General features: G+C 50.4%; 1 protein-coding gene across 1 annotated transcript in view; it reads left to right on the forward strand.

Moving 5' to 3' along the window:
* The window catches only part of LOC135235034 (poly(rC)-binding protein 4-like), a 57,826-nt gene extending 42,559 nt beyond the window's left edge, over positions 1–15,267 (forward strand). Inside the window, exons 6-13 of the mRNA XM_064300232.1 lie at positions 3,188–3,316; positions 5,894–5,968; positions 6,224–6,295; positions 8,005–8,046; positions 8,420–8,495; positions 10,212–10,267; positions 11,960–12,129; positions 12,824–15,267. Coding sequence (XP_064156302.1) covers positions 3,188–3,316; positions 5,894–5,968; positions 6,224–6,295; positions 8,005–8,046; positions 8,420–8,495; positions 10,212–10,267; positions 11,960–12,129; positions 12,824–13,166 — 963 coding nt within the window. The 3' untranslated portion in view covers positions 13,167–15,267. The remainder of the gene's footprint in view (positions 1–3,187; positions 3,317–5,893; positions 5,969–6,223; positions 6,296–8,004; positions 8,047–8,419; positions 8,496–10,211; positions 10,268–11,959; positions 12,130–12,823) is intronic.
* Positions 15,268–17,117: the final 1,850 nt, after the last annotated feature.

Below are 17,117 nucleotides of genomic sequence, written 5' to 3' on the forward strand. Positions count from 1 at the left end.
GGAGGGGGAGGGGCTAGGGCGGGCCCGGCACAGGCTCGGTACGACCATGGACTATAAAAATACGACCGAGCAACCGGTACCGATCCGTTTTTATTCGCGTCTCTCCGATCGTTAACCACGGCAGTAATCGCTCGCTGGGAGTGTGCGATCTCACACACAGGTCCCATCTGGCTTGCACTCACCTGTGAGCAGGTCGCCTGAATCAGTGACATCACTCAGATATGCTAATTAACGACACGTCCTGAAGCTCAGGAGCCACTTTCTCCGAGAGAGAGTTGGGTACACGAGCCCCAGGCAGAGCTCGATCTGCGCACGGCCTCGCCCAATCCAAACCACTTTTACATCACACAACTCGTATATTGTAATATTGCCACTATTTGCACATTATTTCGGATAAACATGTATTAATGTGCACACATTTAGAGTTCAAATCTAGTCAACAGAATGGCAAATACTTTCAAGGTAGATCAGTTTTTTTTACCTTCTGCCAACAGTGGTTGCTGAAGTCCAACTCTCCTGGCTTTTGGCTCCAGACGAAGCTGTAATAATGGCGTCCATTTTTTACAGTCTCTGGTCCATTCCCAGCCACCTGTGCCCCAGCACCCCCTCGGCTGCAGCTAGCACACGGCTAACCCCCTCTGCTGCTCCTACTCAACAGGCCACGTTCTCCTATGTTAGGCTCGCTGACACACTTAATACCTGCTTCTGTTTCTCATCGCTGTTGAAAATAGCTGTGAATTTCTGCGAACTTGACTGCATATATCTTTCTTTTTTGTTGTTCCACTGTGGTAACTGCGCTTAGCTGCGTAATTAAGCGTTGAGTGCTGCGCGTGTGCGAGTGGAACAGCTGATTATGAATAAAGAGCACGTGTGCGATATTACAAGGTCCGTTGATCATTGAGTTTATACATTTCTGTCTTTAGGATCGGATTTCTAGTAATTCTGTTTATCGCAGGACGAGATACAGTAGAATTTATTAATTGATTATAGAGGGTTGGTTATGTAGCAAACAGTCCACCCCTGTATTGGAGCCATGGCCATTTCCTTGCGTGTCTAATAGCTGAACACGACCGTGCTCACTGATGTATTTTATTATGACACTGGGACCATCCATTACTTGCTCTGAATTGGCAGTTTGCCCCGGTATACTCCCAGCTCTTCGTGCTTAATAGCTTTCAGTTCCTCCGTAATCGGCACACAGTGGCCGCGTCCTTTATGACTTTAAAAATTAAGACTTTATGCCTTTTTTAAATTCGAGACGTGTAGCACTTTTTCTAGTGATTGTCAGCAGACAGGTTATTGTTATGCTTCGGTCTTTCGGAAAATCTAATCTTTTTTCTCTATCCAGCTGTAAAGCTTATAAAGTTTGATTAGTGTTTCATTTGCGTTGTTAAAAATGGATACCAATTTTTAAAAATTGGACTAATCTAATCTTTGCAAGTAACATTTCCACTAAATGAATCAAATTAATTTAAACGCGAGTAACTTGACTTTGAAAGTTACTAATATTTCAAAGGTCCGGACAACCCCCATGTGTATAATATGCGAATGCTACGGAACAGTTTGAAAAGCACGTATAGGCTGCTGCCCTCTCCCGGCAGCAGCTGAGTGAATGAGAGGAATTTTGAACACCATATTCGAAAGTTCTAAAGAATTCTGTTTGAAAAATTTGACGCGTTGCGGTCTGCCTCGAGGAGAACAGCCGCCGTCATTCAGGACACGTCGCCAGATCTGCGCGAGTCGGCTCCGACCGGCGCATGTTATTTACACTTCAAACGCCGAAACACCCCAGCGCTCATTAATAAACCGCGCGGACCGCCGGCCGCCGAAGAAAACGTCGTTTCACTGCCGGGCGAAAAGAAGGACGAACGTCTTTCCGCGAGCCTGGCCGTTTGCCCCCAGTGAAGGACACGGAGTTCTGGCAGGCAGCGCACATCTTAATAACACCCGGGCCTGTGGGGACCCTTCTGACGCGCGGTACCGCCCGGCTGCCAGCGGCGTCTCGGCATAATAAATAAACAAACGTCAGAGAAGCTCTCTGAACGTTGCGCTTACTTTTTGCTTTTTATTCGATTTCATCGGCTTCTGAAAATGAACTGAAATTTGTTTGTGGTTTTTTGGGGACCTGGAAATGGAGAGTTATTTCATGGAAACTCTGAGTGGATGCGGATAGAAATGGCAGTTTCCTAATGATGAAAGCACATGTGGGCTGTTGGGAACATTTCAGCAGTGAACAGAATCGCCTTTAAAAGCTCATTATCACCCATTCAGCAGGCTGAGAGGGGCCTGTAACCCTGGGGGAACTGTCACTGAATTGAACCTCCTCAGCTTCACACACCAACAGCTGGGGCTTGAAATGAAGGATTTAGGGTATATTTTTATAGAACCTATAACCCCTTCCATGCATGTCAAATCACTTCACTGTCTAAATGTGTGTGTGTGTGTGTGTGTGTGTCTGTGGGGGGGTGGGGGTGGAGGAGGGGGTGTGTGTGCTTGGTTGTGGGGACAGGTGGAGGAAGGGGGTTGTGTGTTGCAATCTGGTTGATGTGCGGCATCCATTTTGTGTGGATTGGACCATGGTGTTAAATGCGGGATTCCCGGGCACAGTGAATTGTTAAATTTTGTGGATTGGACCGGACATGCCTGATCATAAACCCAGCATAACTACTGTTATAAGTACTGTGGCAGGGACGTAATGACCTCACCGCTCCCACCCCTTCAACCCCGCAGACCAGTCGTGCTTCGTAGCCAACGGCGGTGACCAGCAAGAGCACTCACATCAGGGGCCCCGCAGAGTGCGGTCCAATCGCAAGGGCGGCTCTGATCAAGAGTCAGAGAGGTGGATAGGAGGGGGGCCTGAGAGGGGTGGGGTCGGAGCAAAGGGGGGGCCTGAGATGGGAGGGGCGAGCAGAGGGGGGGTCGAGATGGGGAGGGCCTGAGATGGGAGGGGCCTGAGAGGGGTGGGGTCGGAGCAGAGGGAGGGGCCTGAGATGGGAGGGGCCTGAGAGGGGAGCCATGGCTCATGCCCCCCCCAGTCGTACACATTTAATTTCTAATGAGAGCAGATCATTCTGTATGTGGAATAAAAGGCTGTCTCCTGCTCAGAAAGTGCGGGTGGGGGTGGGGGGTGTGGGGAGGGCTCATATTCGGGTGCTGCTGTCTGACCCCCCTGTTGCTGTCCTGCCAGGGCACGGGGGCGCAGATTCAGGTGGCAGGGGACCTCCTGCCCAACTCCACCGAGCGGGCCGTGACCATATCGGGCACCCAGGACGCCATCGTCCAGTGCGTCAAACTCATCTGCGCCGTCATCCTCGAGGTAGGGTGGCTCCTCCCATAACCCCGTAACAACCGCATCGCACCTGCATCTCACCTGCATAAACACCCGCATCTCACCTGCATAAACACCCACATCTCACCTGCATAAACACCCGCATCTCACGCATAACACCGCATAAACACCACATCTCACTGCATAAACCACATCTCCCCAATAAACCGCAAAACACCGCATCTCACTGCATAAACACCCGCATAACACGCATTACGCAAACCCGCATAACACACATCTCACTGCATAAACACCATCTACCTGCATAAACACCGCATCTACTGTATAACACCCACATCTCACCCGCAAACACCACACTCACCGCATAAACACCCGCATCTCACTGCATCTCACCTGCATAACACCCGCATTCACCTGCATCTCACTGCATAAACACCCGCATCTCACCGCATAACACCCATCTCACCGCATAAACCCATCTCACCTGCATAAACACCCACATCTCACCGCATAACACCCACATCTCACCGCATAACACCCATCTCACCCGCATAACCCACTCTCACCGCATAAACACCACATCTCACCTGCATAACACCCACATCTCACCTGCATAAACACCCACATCTCACCCGCATAAAACCCATCTCACCCGCATAACACCCAATCTCACTGCATAAACACCCACATCTACCGCATAACACCAATCTCACCTGCATAAACACCCACATCTCACCTGCATAAACACCCGCATAAACACCCGCATCTCACCCGCATAAACACCCGCATAAACACCCGCATCTCACCCGCATAAACACCCGCATAAACACCCGCATCTCACCTGCATAAACACCCGCATAAACACCCGCATCTCACCTGCATAAACACCCGCATAAACACCCGCATCTCACCTGCATAAACACCAGCATCTCACCTGCATAAACACCAGCATCTCACCTGCATCTCACCTGCATAAACACCCGCATCTCACCTGCATCTCACCTGCATAAACACCCGCATCTCACCCGCATAAACAACCGCATCTCACCCGCATAAACACCCACATCTCACCTGCATCTCACCTGCATAAACACCCGCATCTCACCTGCATAAACACCCGCATCTCACCCGCATCTCACCTGCATCTCACCCGCATAAACACCCACATCTCACCCGCATCTCACCTGCATAAACACCCGCATCTCACCTGCATAAACACCCACATCTCACCCACATAAACACCCACATCTCACCCGCATCTCACCTGCATAAACACCCGCATCTCACCTGCATCTCACCCGCATAAACACCCACATCTCACCCGCATAAACACCCACATCTCACCCGCATAAACACCCACATCTCACCCGCATCTCACCTGCATAAACACCCGCATCTCACCTGCATAAACACCCACATCTCACCCACATAAACACCCGCATCTCACCTGCATCTCACCTGCATAAACACCCGCATCTCACCTGCATAAACACCCACATCTCACCTGCATAAACACCCACATCTCACCTGCATAAACACCCACATCTCACCCGCATAAACACCCACATCTCACCTGCATAAACACCCGCATCTCACCCGCATAAACACCCGCATCTCACCTGCATAAACACCCGCATCTCACCTGCATCTCACCTGCATAAACACCCGCATCTCACCCGCATAAACACCCGCATCTCACCTGCATAAACACCCACATCTCACCTGTATAAACACCTACATCTCACCGGCATAAACACCCGCATCTCACCTGTATAAACACCTACATCTCACCCGCATAAACACCCGCATCTCACCTGCATAAACACCCGCATCTCACCTGCATCTCACCTGCATAAACACCCGCATCTCACCTGTATAAACACCTACATCTCACCCGCATAAACACCCGCATCTCACCTGCATAAACACCTACATCTCACCCGCATCTCACCTGCATCTCACCTGCATAAAAACCAGCATCTCACCCGCATAAACACCCGCATCTCACCTGCATAAACACCTGCATCTCACCTGCATCTCATCTGCATAAACACCCGCATCTCACCTGCATAAACACCCGCATCTCACCTGTATAAACACCTACATCTCACCTGCATAAACACCCGCGTCTCACCTGCATCTCACCTGCATAAACACCCGCATCTCACCTGTATAAACACCTACATCTCACCTATATAAACACCCACATAAACACCCACATCTCACCCGAATCGCACCTGCATAAACACCTGCATCTCACCTGCATCTCATCTGCATAAACACCCGCATCTCACCTCCATAAACACCCACATCTCACCTGCATAAACACCCGCATCTCACCTGCATAAACACCTGCATCTCACCTGTATAAACACCCGCATCTCACCTGCATCTCACCTGCATAAACACCCGCATCTCACCTGTATAAACACCTACATCTCACCTATATAAACACCCACATAAACAACCACATCTCACCCGCATCGCACCTGCATAAACACCCTCATCTCACCTGCATAAACACCCGCATCCCACCCGTGTCCCACCTGTGTAGGCGGGTCCCAATACAGGCTTAGAGATGCTGCTCTTTTCCCTCCTCCACAGTCCCCCCCGAAAGGCGCTACGATTCCGTACCGCCCCAACCCCTCCCCTGGAGCAGTCCTCCTCCCTGGGAATCAGGTGAGAACAGATCTTAAAAGACTACAAATCACAGAATGCTTAGCTCCACCAATATCATTGAGTCTGTGAGCTTAACCAATCAGCACAATCTTATGTTATGTTTCAAGCATTCCATCTGTTGCACATGAAATTCCCCTGACCGGCTGGATTTGTGCAACTCAAGCTAATGTGTTTTTTCTAAATCATCTTCTGGTAAAGAGCAATGAAAGGTGTTTAAGCCAGTAAGCCTGAGAGCTGATTTTGTCCTGTGTACAGGTGTATGACACCTCTGAGTTTGGGTCACACCCGCTGTACTCAGTGACACAGGGAGGTCTGGATCTGCAGCAGGTGAGTCTGCCCTGCCCACCCACATGCAGGAGGGGGGGTTAAAGAGGGGTGCGGTGACTGAGCCAGGCGGGCACTAGGCGGGCACTGCCAGTAAACCAGAGGCAGTATGATGATACTAATGAGCGTCTGCACTGTCAGCATCTCAGCACCACAAAACAACAGGGCCCTGCCACAACTGCACTGCTGTACCATAATGGGTTTTAATGATCGGACGTGTGTGGTTGTGTGTGTGTGTGTGTGTATAGTGTGTGTCTGTGTGTGTGTGTGTGTGTGCGTGTGTGTATAGTGTGTGTCTGTGTGCGTGTGTGTCTGTGTGTGTGTGTGTGTGTATAGTGTGTGTGTGTGTGTGTGTGTGCGTGTGTGTATAGTGTGTGTCTGTGTGCGTGTGTGTCTGTGTGTGTGTGTGTTTCAGAGTGTGCGCTCTTTATGCTTGGCCCTGGCCACGCTGGGCTGTTCTCTGTATTAGAGAGATTGCGCTCAGTGATAAAGAGCAGCAGAGTGGGTCTGCAGCTGGAATGTGATTAGAGCCCTAATGGCTGCTCTCATAATGAGAGCCTCCAGTGCTGGGGGGGCCTGGGGGTGGGGGTGGGCCTGGGGGAGGACAGGGGGTGGGGGGGAGTGGGCCTGGGGGAGGGCAGGGGGATGCTTTTATCCCACACTAAAGAGCATGCGCAGAGCACTCACAGGACTTGACCACAGTGAGCTGGTGAGACTGATGGGAGACAGTGCCCCCTTGTGGCTGTAGGGAGCTGGGCGTGTCTGTGTGAGAGAGCAGCTCCTACAGCCTGGTGTTTACAAACCCTGAACGCTGTCTGCTTTCCTAAACCCTTAACACCGGTGTTCCTAAACCTGAACACTGTCTGCATTCCTAAACCCTTAACACTGCAGTCTACGCTCTACCTGAAGGGGGCAGTATCCTCACATTCAGAGGCAGGTGTAGAACCAGAGCCCCAGCCACAGCACGCTCAGTCCCTGCGCAGAGCGCACCTTCTACCCCTGACATGGCCGACACTGCTCCCCGCATCCACAGGGGGGATTCAGGGCGGCTGTAAAACCACAGGTCCTGCAGCGAGGAGTCAGACTGGACTAAAGAGCTGGGGTTCGGGGCTCAGACACACTGGGTTTGGGGCTCGGACACACTGGGTTCGGGGTTCGGACACACTGGGTTCGGGGTTCGGACACACTGGGTTTGGGGCTCGGACACACTGGGTTCGGGGTTCGGACACACCGGGTTCGGGGTTCGAACACACTGGGTTTGGGGCTCGGACACACTGGGTTCGGGGTTCGGACACACCGGGTTCGGGGTTCGGACACACCGGGTTCGGGGTTCGGACACACTGGGTTTGGGGCTCGGACACACCGGGTTCGGGGTTCGGACACACCGGGTTCGGGGTTCGGACACACCGGGTTCGGGGTTCGGACACACTGGGTTCGGGGTTCGGACACACTGGGTTTGGGGCTCGGACACACCGGGTTCGGGGTTCGGACACACTGGGTTTGGGGCTCGGACACACTGGGATATTGTGGGCGCCAGAACCTGAGAAAGCAGCTCCATCTGCCACTGTGCTCCTCTCTGACCTCACAACACTTCAGCTTCAGGCACAATAATGAACCTGACTGACTGACTGAGTTAGCCAACATCAGCTGGCACGGGCCGTGATGTCACTGTCCTAACTTTCATTTTCTCAAAACTTCCTGTTTGTTTTCAGGCCTACACTATACAGAACCAATATGGCATTCCGCACTCAGAGGTAAGAGCCTTTCCGTGCGCTAAGTGCTGTCTATGCTCCTCCAGCCTGTTACAGTATCGTTTGCACACGGGCTTTTTGGCACAGAGTCAGAGGCAGCCTTATGACAGTGCTCTCTAATAGTCTCTGTGCTTTCTCCATAAATTCTCCACTAATTCAATCTCTCTTCCTCCTCTCCCTCCCTCTACCCTCTCTCTCTCTCTCTGTCCCCCATCTGTCTCCTTCCCTCTCTCTCTCCCCGTCTATCTCCCACCCTCTCCGTCTCTCTCCTCTGTTTCTCTCCCCCTCTCTCTCTGCCTCTTTCTCTCCCCCTCTCCCTCTCTCTCCCATTCACTCCCCCCTCCCATACTCCCCCCCCCTCTCTCTCTCACCACAGCTAGCTAAGCTACATCAGCTCTCTCTGCAGCAGGGTATGGGAGCTGTGGGCCAATCAACAGCTTCAGTTCTTCCTGGTACGTGAGTGGCTGCTTGCAGGCCTGGGGGAGGTGGTCACAGTGGTTTGGGGGGTGTGGTTTGTTGGGTCTTGTCCCAGACAGGCCACTGCTGTTGCACCTGATCCAGGTACCCTGTCTGTGCATATCCATCTGGTACACTCACAGTGTAAATATTCATCTGTTACACTCACAGTGTAAATATCAATCTGTTACACTCACAGTGTAAATATGCATCTGTTACACTCACAGTGTAAATATCAATCTGTTACACTCAGTGTAAATATTCATCTGTTACACTCACAGTGTAAATATCAATCTGTTACACTCACAGTGTAAATATTCATCTGTTACACTCACAGTGTAAATATCAATCTGTTACACTCACAGTGTAAATATCAATCTTTTACTCTCACAGTGTAAATATTCATCTGCTACACTCACAGTGTAAATATTCATCTGTTACACTCACTGTGTAAATATCAATCTGTTACACTCACAGTGTAAATATTCATCTGTTACACATGGTCTGTGTGTAATCATCCAAGCTGTAATTTCTCTTCCACAGCAGTGGAACTTCTGGAACAATGTACACATTTCTGGACACACACAAACACACACAGACCCACACAAAAACACTGCCACAGCCATAGACACACACACACACACACACAAGCTACTGAAACAACATTAAAAACCGCTTTAGTGGATTTCTCCCAGTGGTTTCCCACATTCATTTGAATTGAAACCCTACATTTATCTGAGTAATGTGTGCAATGAAATCTCTCTCCTTAACACACACACACACATACAAACACAGCCATAGCCATAGACACACACACACACACACACACACACACACACACATACAGTCAGACAGACACACACACAGAGACCAGAGACATACATACATACACACACAGCTATGTTTTCGTTAGTAAACATTGTTACAGCCAGTCCCTAGTGAAATAAAGCACAGAAAATCAGAGGTTAATAAAGGAGATGAATTTATCTATGAAAAGAGGTGGTGATATTAACAAAAACGGAACACAGGCACCACGGAACCTGGAGGGGTGAATCTTCTATGACATCACAGGGCTCCTCCTGAGGGTTCTGTCAGGTGCTGCCAATCCTGCAATTGAAGAGAGGAACAAACCAAGGGGCACTAACTCCACTAGGGGCAGCAGTCTGAGGGCTGTGCTGCGGAGGGACGTGTGCTGCATGTGTGAAGGGTGTTTTGGGTGCTGAGCTGTGTGGGCCTCGGGCGAGAGAGAATGACCTCTGACCCCTGGAGCTCCTGTACAAGGGTATTACTGACAAAATGGCGGCAGTGCACTCTGGGATTACTCACAATCCAGGGAGGATTATAAAGTCAAATCAGCATTAAACAGGTGGACAGCAGGAGCAGCTACATGATCCACACTATCCTCAGAGTATCACACAACCAGGACACAAAGGCATTCCTCTATCACTTTACACTGGGAAAGGACTACTAATCAAGCCTTACTCTCAGTAGTAACCCAGGAGTAGTAATGGGAGGGGAGTATTAGCAGAAGCAATAGTGCTATAGTTGTACTGTAGCAGTAGAGGCAGTAGTTGAATAGGTAGGAGTATTACAGGATGGTAGTGTGTATAGCTGTAGGACTGTAGGTGAGTAATAGTATTAGTGATGATTAAAGGAGCCAGATGTGGTTAAAATGTAGAATATGATTCTGATGAACTCTCCTCTCTCTTCAGGAATGGAGCCACCAGGGTCCCAGACAACCTCACAGGAGCTCCTGATCCCCAACGACGTAAGAATACCCCCATCCCCTCTACACTATACCCCCACACCCTCCACACTATACACCCACACCCCTAACCCCCTCTACAAAACACCCCACCCCCTCTAACCCCCTCCAATCAATACCCCACCTCATCTAACCCCCTTCACGCAATACTGCCACCCCCTCCACCAATACCCCCACCCCCTCTAACCCCCTCCACAAAATACCCCCCCACCCCCTCTAACCCCCTCCACACAATACCCCACCCCTCTAACCCCCTCCACACATTACCCCCACCCCTGTCTGACCCCCCCGGACACCCCTCTCCGAGGCCGGGCTGGCATGCTCCAGATTCCTGTGGAACTGGCGCCTCCCAAATCCAGCCCTGCTGTTCAGATCCCTCTCACAGCCTGCTGGGCGTCGGCCAATCCCCCGCTGGAGGTGTCAATCACTCTGCGTGTGTCACTGTGACCCCGCCTCCACTGGGGCTTCACCCCCCCATTTCAGCAGCACCTCACTAACACACCAAACACTACCTAACACCTACCTAACACCTCACTAACACACCAAACACTACCTAACACCTACCTAACACCTCACTAACACACCAAACACTACCTAACACCTACCTAACACCTCACTAACACACCAAACACTACCTAACACCTACCTAACACCTCACTAACACACCCAACAGCACCTCACTAACACACCCCCTACCTAACCTAACACCTACCTAACACCTCACTAACACACCAAACACTACCTAACACCTCACTAACACACCAAACACTACCTAACACCTCCCTAACACACCCAGCTGGACCTCCCTAACACACCCAGCACTACCTAACACCTCCCTAATACACCCAGCAGGACCTCCCTAACACACCCAGCACTACCTAACACCTCCCTAACACACCCAGCAGGACCTCCCTAACACACCCAGCACTACCTAACACCTTCCTAACACACCCAGCTGGACCTCACTAACACTGAAAACACGCTGGTTTTACGCTCCAATGGGAGCTCAGTCTGCACGCTGCAAATCCCCCCCCCCCCCCCCGGGTGCACCTCAGGAAGAGAGGTGCGTCTGCAGAACAGAGAGAGGAAATAGAATCAATATCCACTCAGCTGACGGGGGCTGATGAGAGGCAGGAGCAGAGCGAGGGGGGGGCGACTGAGTGAGCCTGACAGATGGACAGACCCATGATGCACTGCAGGGAAATAAACAGGACCAGTTCATTTAGGTCCGGCTCGCCCACACAAACCCAGAAGAGTCTGTAGCTTTATGCTGGAATAACTCAGCCGTGCTCAGGCTCAGAGCCATCTCCAGGCTGGCGGCCATCTTGTCTTCATCACGAATAGATAATAAAGCCACCTGCGCTGAGCTGGGTCCTCTGGGTTTTTAACACACCGAAGGCCCTCCATCCTGCTTACTTATTTTACTTTATCTCACTTTCACTCTCACTCACGCTGTGTCCTTAGTGCTTCCTCCCAGGGTTGCAGTTGTTATGGTGTTTTGATTACTTTATAAGCATAGTTTTGCTGGTGGGCCACTGTGTGTGTCACCATGGATACGGGTGTTTGCTGAATAAATGTAATTCCCGGTGCAGACGCACTGACTGTTTGAGTGCGGCACTGGTCCCGTTTACTGACCTCTCAGGCAGCTGAGCGAAATTCCTGCTTTAATATTAAATTTTTCTGCGTCTCTGGCAGCTGATTGGCTCCATCATCGGTCGTCAGGGCACCAAGATCAGCGAGATCCGGCAGGTGTCCGGTGCGCAGATCAAGATCGGCAGCCAGCTGGACGGTGGCAGCGATCGGCTGGTCTCCATCACCGGCTCGCCCGTCAGCATCGGCCTGGCTCAGTACCTCATCACGTCCTGGTAAGAGCTGCGGCGCCTGCTCTGCCCTGCCAGGCCACCAGGGGGCAGCAGAGCTGCAGGCCACACAGGGCCTAACCTAACGCCGGTTTACTGTACTGAACCCGGAGCCTTGAAACAGACAATAGGCACAATTCGGAGACATTTGCAGTGGACGATGATGCGCAGTCACAGAGAACTTAGTCTATTCACTCTTTTCTCAAGGTTTCTCATGGTTTTACTTATAAATTTTCCCACTTTTGCAAATGTTAAAAAAACCAAAACACACAAATGTAGAAAAGTTACGTTGCATTTTGACATTGCAAAGATAAAAAACAGCAGAAAAAGAGCCTAGGTTCTTTTCACGCGCCAAGTGGTGAATCCTAATGAATTTCACCTGATTCTGTTTCCTCTCTGAAGCCCCCATTCCACCCTCACAGCCCTGCCGCTCAAACGTGTGACACCTCACAAACACACACCTCCCTTATGATTTTACCTTTATTAAATAATATTTTTATTTCTCTCTATTTAACATGTCTTTTATTTAACCCTTTAATTCTATATATCCTGACCCCTCTCCCTCCTGTCTCCCTCACTCTTTCACCCTCTCTCTCTCCCACCCTCTCCCTCCTTCTCTCCCTCTCTCTCTCCCACCCTCTCCCTCCTTCCCTCCCTCTCTCTCTCCCTCCCTAACCCTTCCCTTTATGCTTTGCTGCAGTTTAGAGACGGCGAAGTCCACTGCTCTGTCCTCCTCCATATCCACCCCCCTCGACCTCAACATGACCTTCGCCCCGCCCCCCGCCGCGGCCACGCCCACCCCCGCCACGCTGGCGGTCATGGGGGGCCTCCCGCACACGCACATGCTGGGCACCCCCTACGCCCTGCCCCTCTCCAGCCTCCTGGGGGTCAAGTCCGTCCCCTTTCTGGCCCTCTCCCCCCCCACTGCCACGCCCACCGCCATTGGCCCCGCCCACGCCGCCGCCCTCGCTTCCTACACCGCAAAAATCTCCTCTGTCAACGGGATCAAGAAGCCAGAGAGACAGAAGTTCGCTCCTTACTGACGTCGACCTCTGACCCTCCCCCCCACCTCCCCCCCGACCAGGCACCCATTTCCCACAGCCGTCCTTGGACAGGAGTGAGGGAGGGGTGGGACTCCCCCCCCCCCCCCCCCCGCCTGCGGTATACTCAGTCAAAGGAAAAGACAATGAAAGAGACTCTTTCTCTTCTTTCTTAGTTTGGGGGGGTCTCAACCATCAAACACTGAAAGGGACTCAGGTGTGGGTGGCACATGCCCTGATATAGGCAAGACTGTGCCCCCCCCCCCCACCCCCCCCCACCCCAAACAACCCCCAGGACAACCCCACCCTCCCTCCCAACCACCCAACCACTAACACGCCCAATCCCCCCCCCCCCTGCCCCCCTGCCACCCAACCACTACCCCAAACGCACCCCCTCCCTGGTGAAGGGTTCGCTCTGTCGCTGAGACTGTTAATGCTGCACTGCTGAATGAGTCTAACCTGGATGTGTGCACTTTTATACAACAATATCTCTCTACGCTCCTTCCTCAACTTTTTACAAAATATTAAATGTAACAAAAAAACAAAATGTCTAAAAAAATGTAAACTTCTCGATACTCTTCCTTTTTAATGTGGTTTTATTTCCTTTATTTAAAAATGTGAAGTCTAATTTATTGTATTTTTTTTTGATTTTGATTTGTTTTTGGGTTTTTTATGATTATTGTTTGTTTTCAGAATCTGCTGAAGGTGCAAACACAACTATCATGTTCTCCATGTATTCCCGTGTTATGATCCAACAGCTAAATGAACATTCATGCTTCAGACTGAGACTAGATTATGATTAAGGTTTTTAAAATCCGTTTTTGTGAAATATAAAGGTGTGACTGCAGGTGAACCCAAATCGCAGAACAAAGTGGCTTCCGCTGGTGCAGGAGAGCGGATAACACGCTGCAATCACAGCTGCTGTGCATGGGAATACTGCCCCCTAGTGTTGGGCTGAACACCCAGCACACACAGACTGTTGCATCTCCACAGAACTATCGAGAGGGCGAGGTGAAATTTGGGAACATGCACATGCTAACATGCTAACGGACAGCGTTAGCAGCAGTCTGCTGCCACGAGCTTCTGTTCTGGTCTGTGTGTACATAGGAACACGTCGGCTTTTTAATTTTTATTTTTTGTTTGTTTTATTCTGTTAAATATAAAAGTTTTTCTCTGTTTTCTGGATTTGGCCAGGTATGCAGATATCAGCGTTCTGTAAACAGTTTATTTTTTAAGGCAGCTTTGTACTCAGTTCATGGCATGAATATGATTTGACACGAGGTCTATGCAAACTGTGTGTGTAGCTCAGTGAAGCAGTTTGGGTTCTGAATGGGCGGCAGCAGCAGTACTGATCAGAAAGGGCTAGCCCAGCATCACAGGCAGGTTACAGACACAAGCCCTCTCAGTGCTGCCCCCTGGTGTGTGGACTGAAACACACACCACACAATCCAGCATTAATCACACAGTTCTCATGTGCACACTCGCACTCGCACGCACTCCACACACACCCGCACTCTCTCCCTCCCACACACACACACTCGCACGCACTCCACACACACACCCGTACTCCCTCCCTCCCACACACACGCACTCGCACGCACTCCACACACACACCCGCACTCCCTCCCTCCCACACATACACTCGCACGCACTCCACACACACACACGCGCGCATGCTCGCACACACACACTCCCTCCCACACACACACACGCATGTACGCACACACACACACGCATGTACGCACACACACGCACGCATGCACGCACTCCCACACAGTCAGGCGTGTGCACACACAACCACACAAACGCACACACTCCACGCACACACTTGCACTCCCACGCACATACACTCATACATGTATACACCCCACATGATAACACAAACAACTTGCTACCATTAATGTTTGCATTAAAAAAAAAAAACGTTTTCCACCAAGGCCAAAATTATTTTGGAATTTAGTGACTAGTATTTTAAATAGAATCATAACTTTGTTTGAGTTTTTCATAGTTTTTGTCATAGTTCTACCTGAAAAACTTTATTTTTTTTTAAATATGTTTTTGTTCAGTTTGATCAATGTCAGTCAAATAAATAACTCCAATACTATATTTATTTTTCTTGTTGTATTAATGTCTCGTTTGAAATCAATTGTAATTGGTCAGCTGTTAGATCAGTCACCTGTGTGTGTGTATGTGTGTGAGCATTTGTAGTGTGTGCATGCGATCACACGTGTGCAAATGTGAGCGTATTTATTGTGTGCATGTGATCATGTGTGTGTGGCATGTGTGCACATGATCACACGTGTACCTATGTAGTGTATGTACATGCAGTTGTGTGCGCTTGTGCATGCGATCACACATCTGCATGCCAGTGGGTAGTGTGTGTGCGTGTATAGTGTGTGTAGTATGCGTGTGCATTTACGCAGCTGAATGAATAAAAGGATTTCTCCCTCTTGTAAAGAACAGAGAATGCATTCCAGGTCACTGAGTACAAACTCGGCTGTGAAAGGGTCTAGAAGCACTGCTCAGCTGTGAGAGAGTCTCCTGTGAGCTGGGTGGAGCAGCGTATCTTTAATAAAAGAACAGGGCGTCACAGAAACTCACGCATGTTCATACTTTATACTCACAGCAGACAGGCAGAATCAAACCTGGATCCGCTTCCACCTGAAACTCCGCCCACGCTGGCCCGTGTGCCCACCTCAGCTTTTTCCCCCAACACATCCCGCCATTTTCAGACCGCCACACTAATGCTCATCAGCACAGCGGCTACAGGGCAGGTTTGTGGCAGGACTGCAGCGTGAAACCAATCAATACGGGTTGCTGGGTGACCTCCGCACGCCCGGCGACGGTCATGTGATCATTCAGCCAATCACAGCAGTCTCCACAGTAAGGAGCACCCTCCTGTAGCAAAGCGGGGGTGTATTCAGACATGAACACGCTGATAGAACACAGCCATAACAGAATAAGAGAACAGATCGCAGGAGGAGGAGTCAGTCCAGCAGAACCTCTGTGTGTTACACACCAAACAGAGATCCCCCTGTGTGTTACACACCAAACAGAGACTCCCCTGTGTGTTACACACCAAACAGACTACCCTGTGTTACACACCAGAGACTTACACCGACTCGTGTACACACCAAACAGACTCCCCTGTGTTACACACCAAACAGAGACTCCCCTGTGTTACACACCAAACAGAGACTACCCTGTGTTACACACCAAACAGAGACTACCCTGTGTGTTACACACCAAACAGAGATCCCCCTGTGTGTTACACACCAAACAGAGACTACCCTGTGTGTTACACACCAAGAGACTCCCTGTGTTACACACCAAACAGAGACTCCCGTGTGTTACACACCAAACAGAGACTACCCTGTGTGTTACACACCAAACACAAACTACCCTGTGTTACACACCAAACAGAGACTCCCCTGTGTTACACACCAAACAGACTCCCCCGTGTTACACACCAGAGACTACCCTGTGTGTTACACACCAAACAGAGACTCCCCTGTGTTACACACCAAACAGAGACTACCCTGTGTTACACACCAAACAGAGACTACCCTGTGTGTTACACACCAAACAGAGACTCCCCTGTGTTACACACCAAACAGAGACTACCCTGTGTGTTACACACCAGAGACTACACTGTGCGTTACACACCAGAGACTACCCTGTGTGTTACACACCAAACAGAGACTACCCTGTGTGTTACACACCAAACAGAGACTCCCCTGTGTGTTACACACCAAACAGAGACTACCCTGTGTGTTACACACCAAACACAAACTACCCTGTGTTACACACCAAACAGACTCCCCCGTGTTACACACAACAGAGCACTCCTTACAGACACCCGGTAACACCAAACTAGAGTACCTGTTTTCACACCACCACACCTGCATCGTCTTAATCAAACCCCATTATGAAGTGCAAATTCACTGTACCTAC

Source organism: Anguilla rostrata, chromosome 11 (assembly GCF_018555375.3).
Source record: "Anguilla rostrata isolate EN2019 chromosome 11, ASM1855537v3, whole genome shotgun sequence".
NCBI classification, from domain to species: Eukaryota; Metazoa; Chordata; class Actinopteri; order Anguilliformes; family Anguillidae; genus Anguilla; species Anguilla rostrata.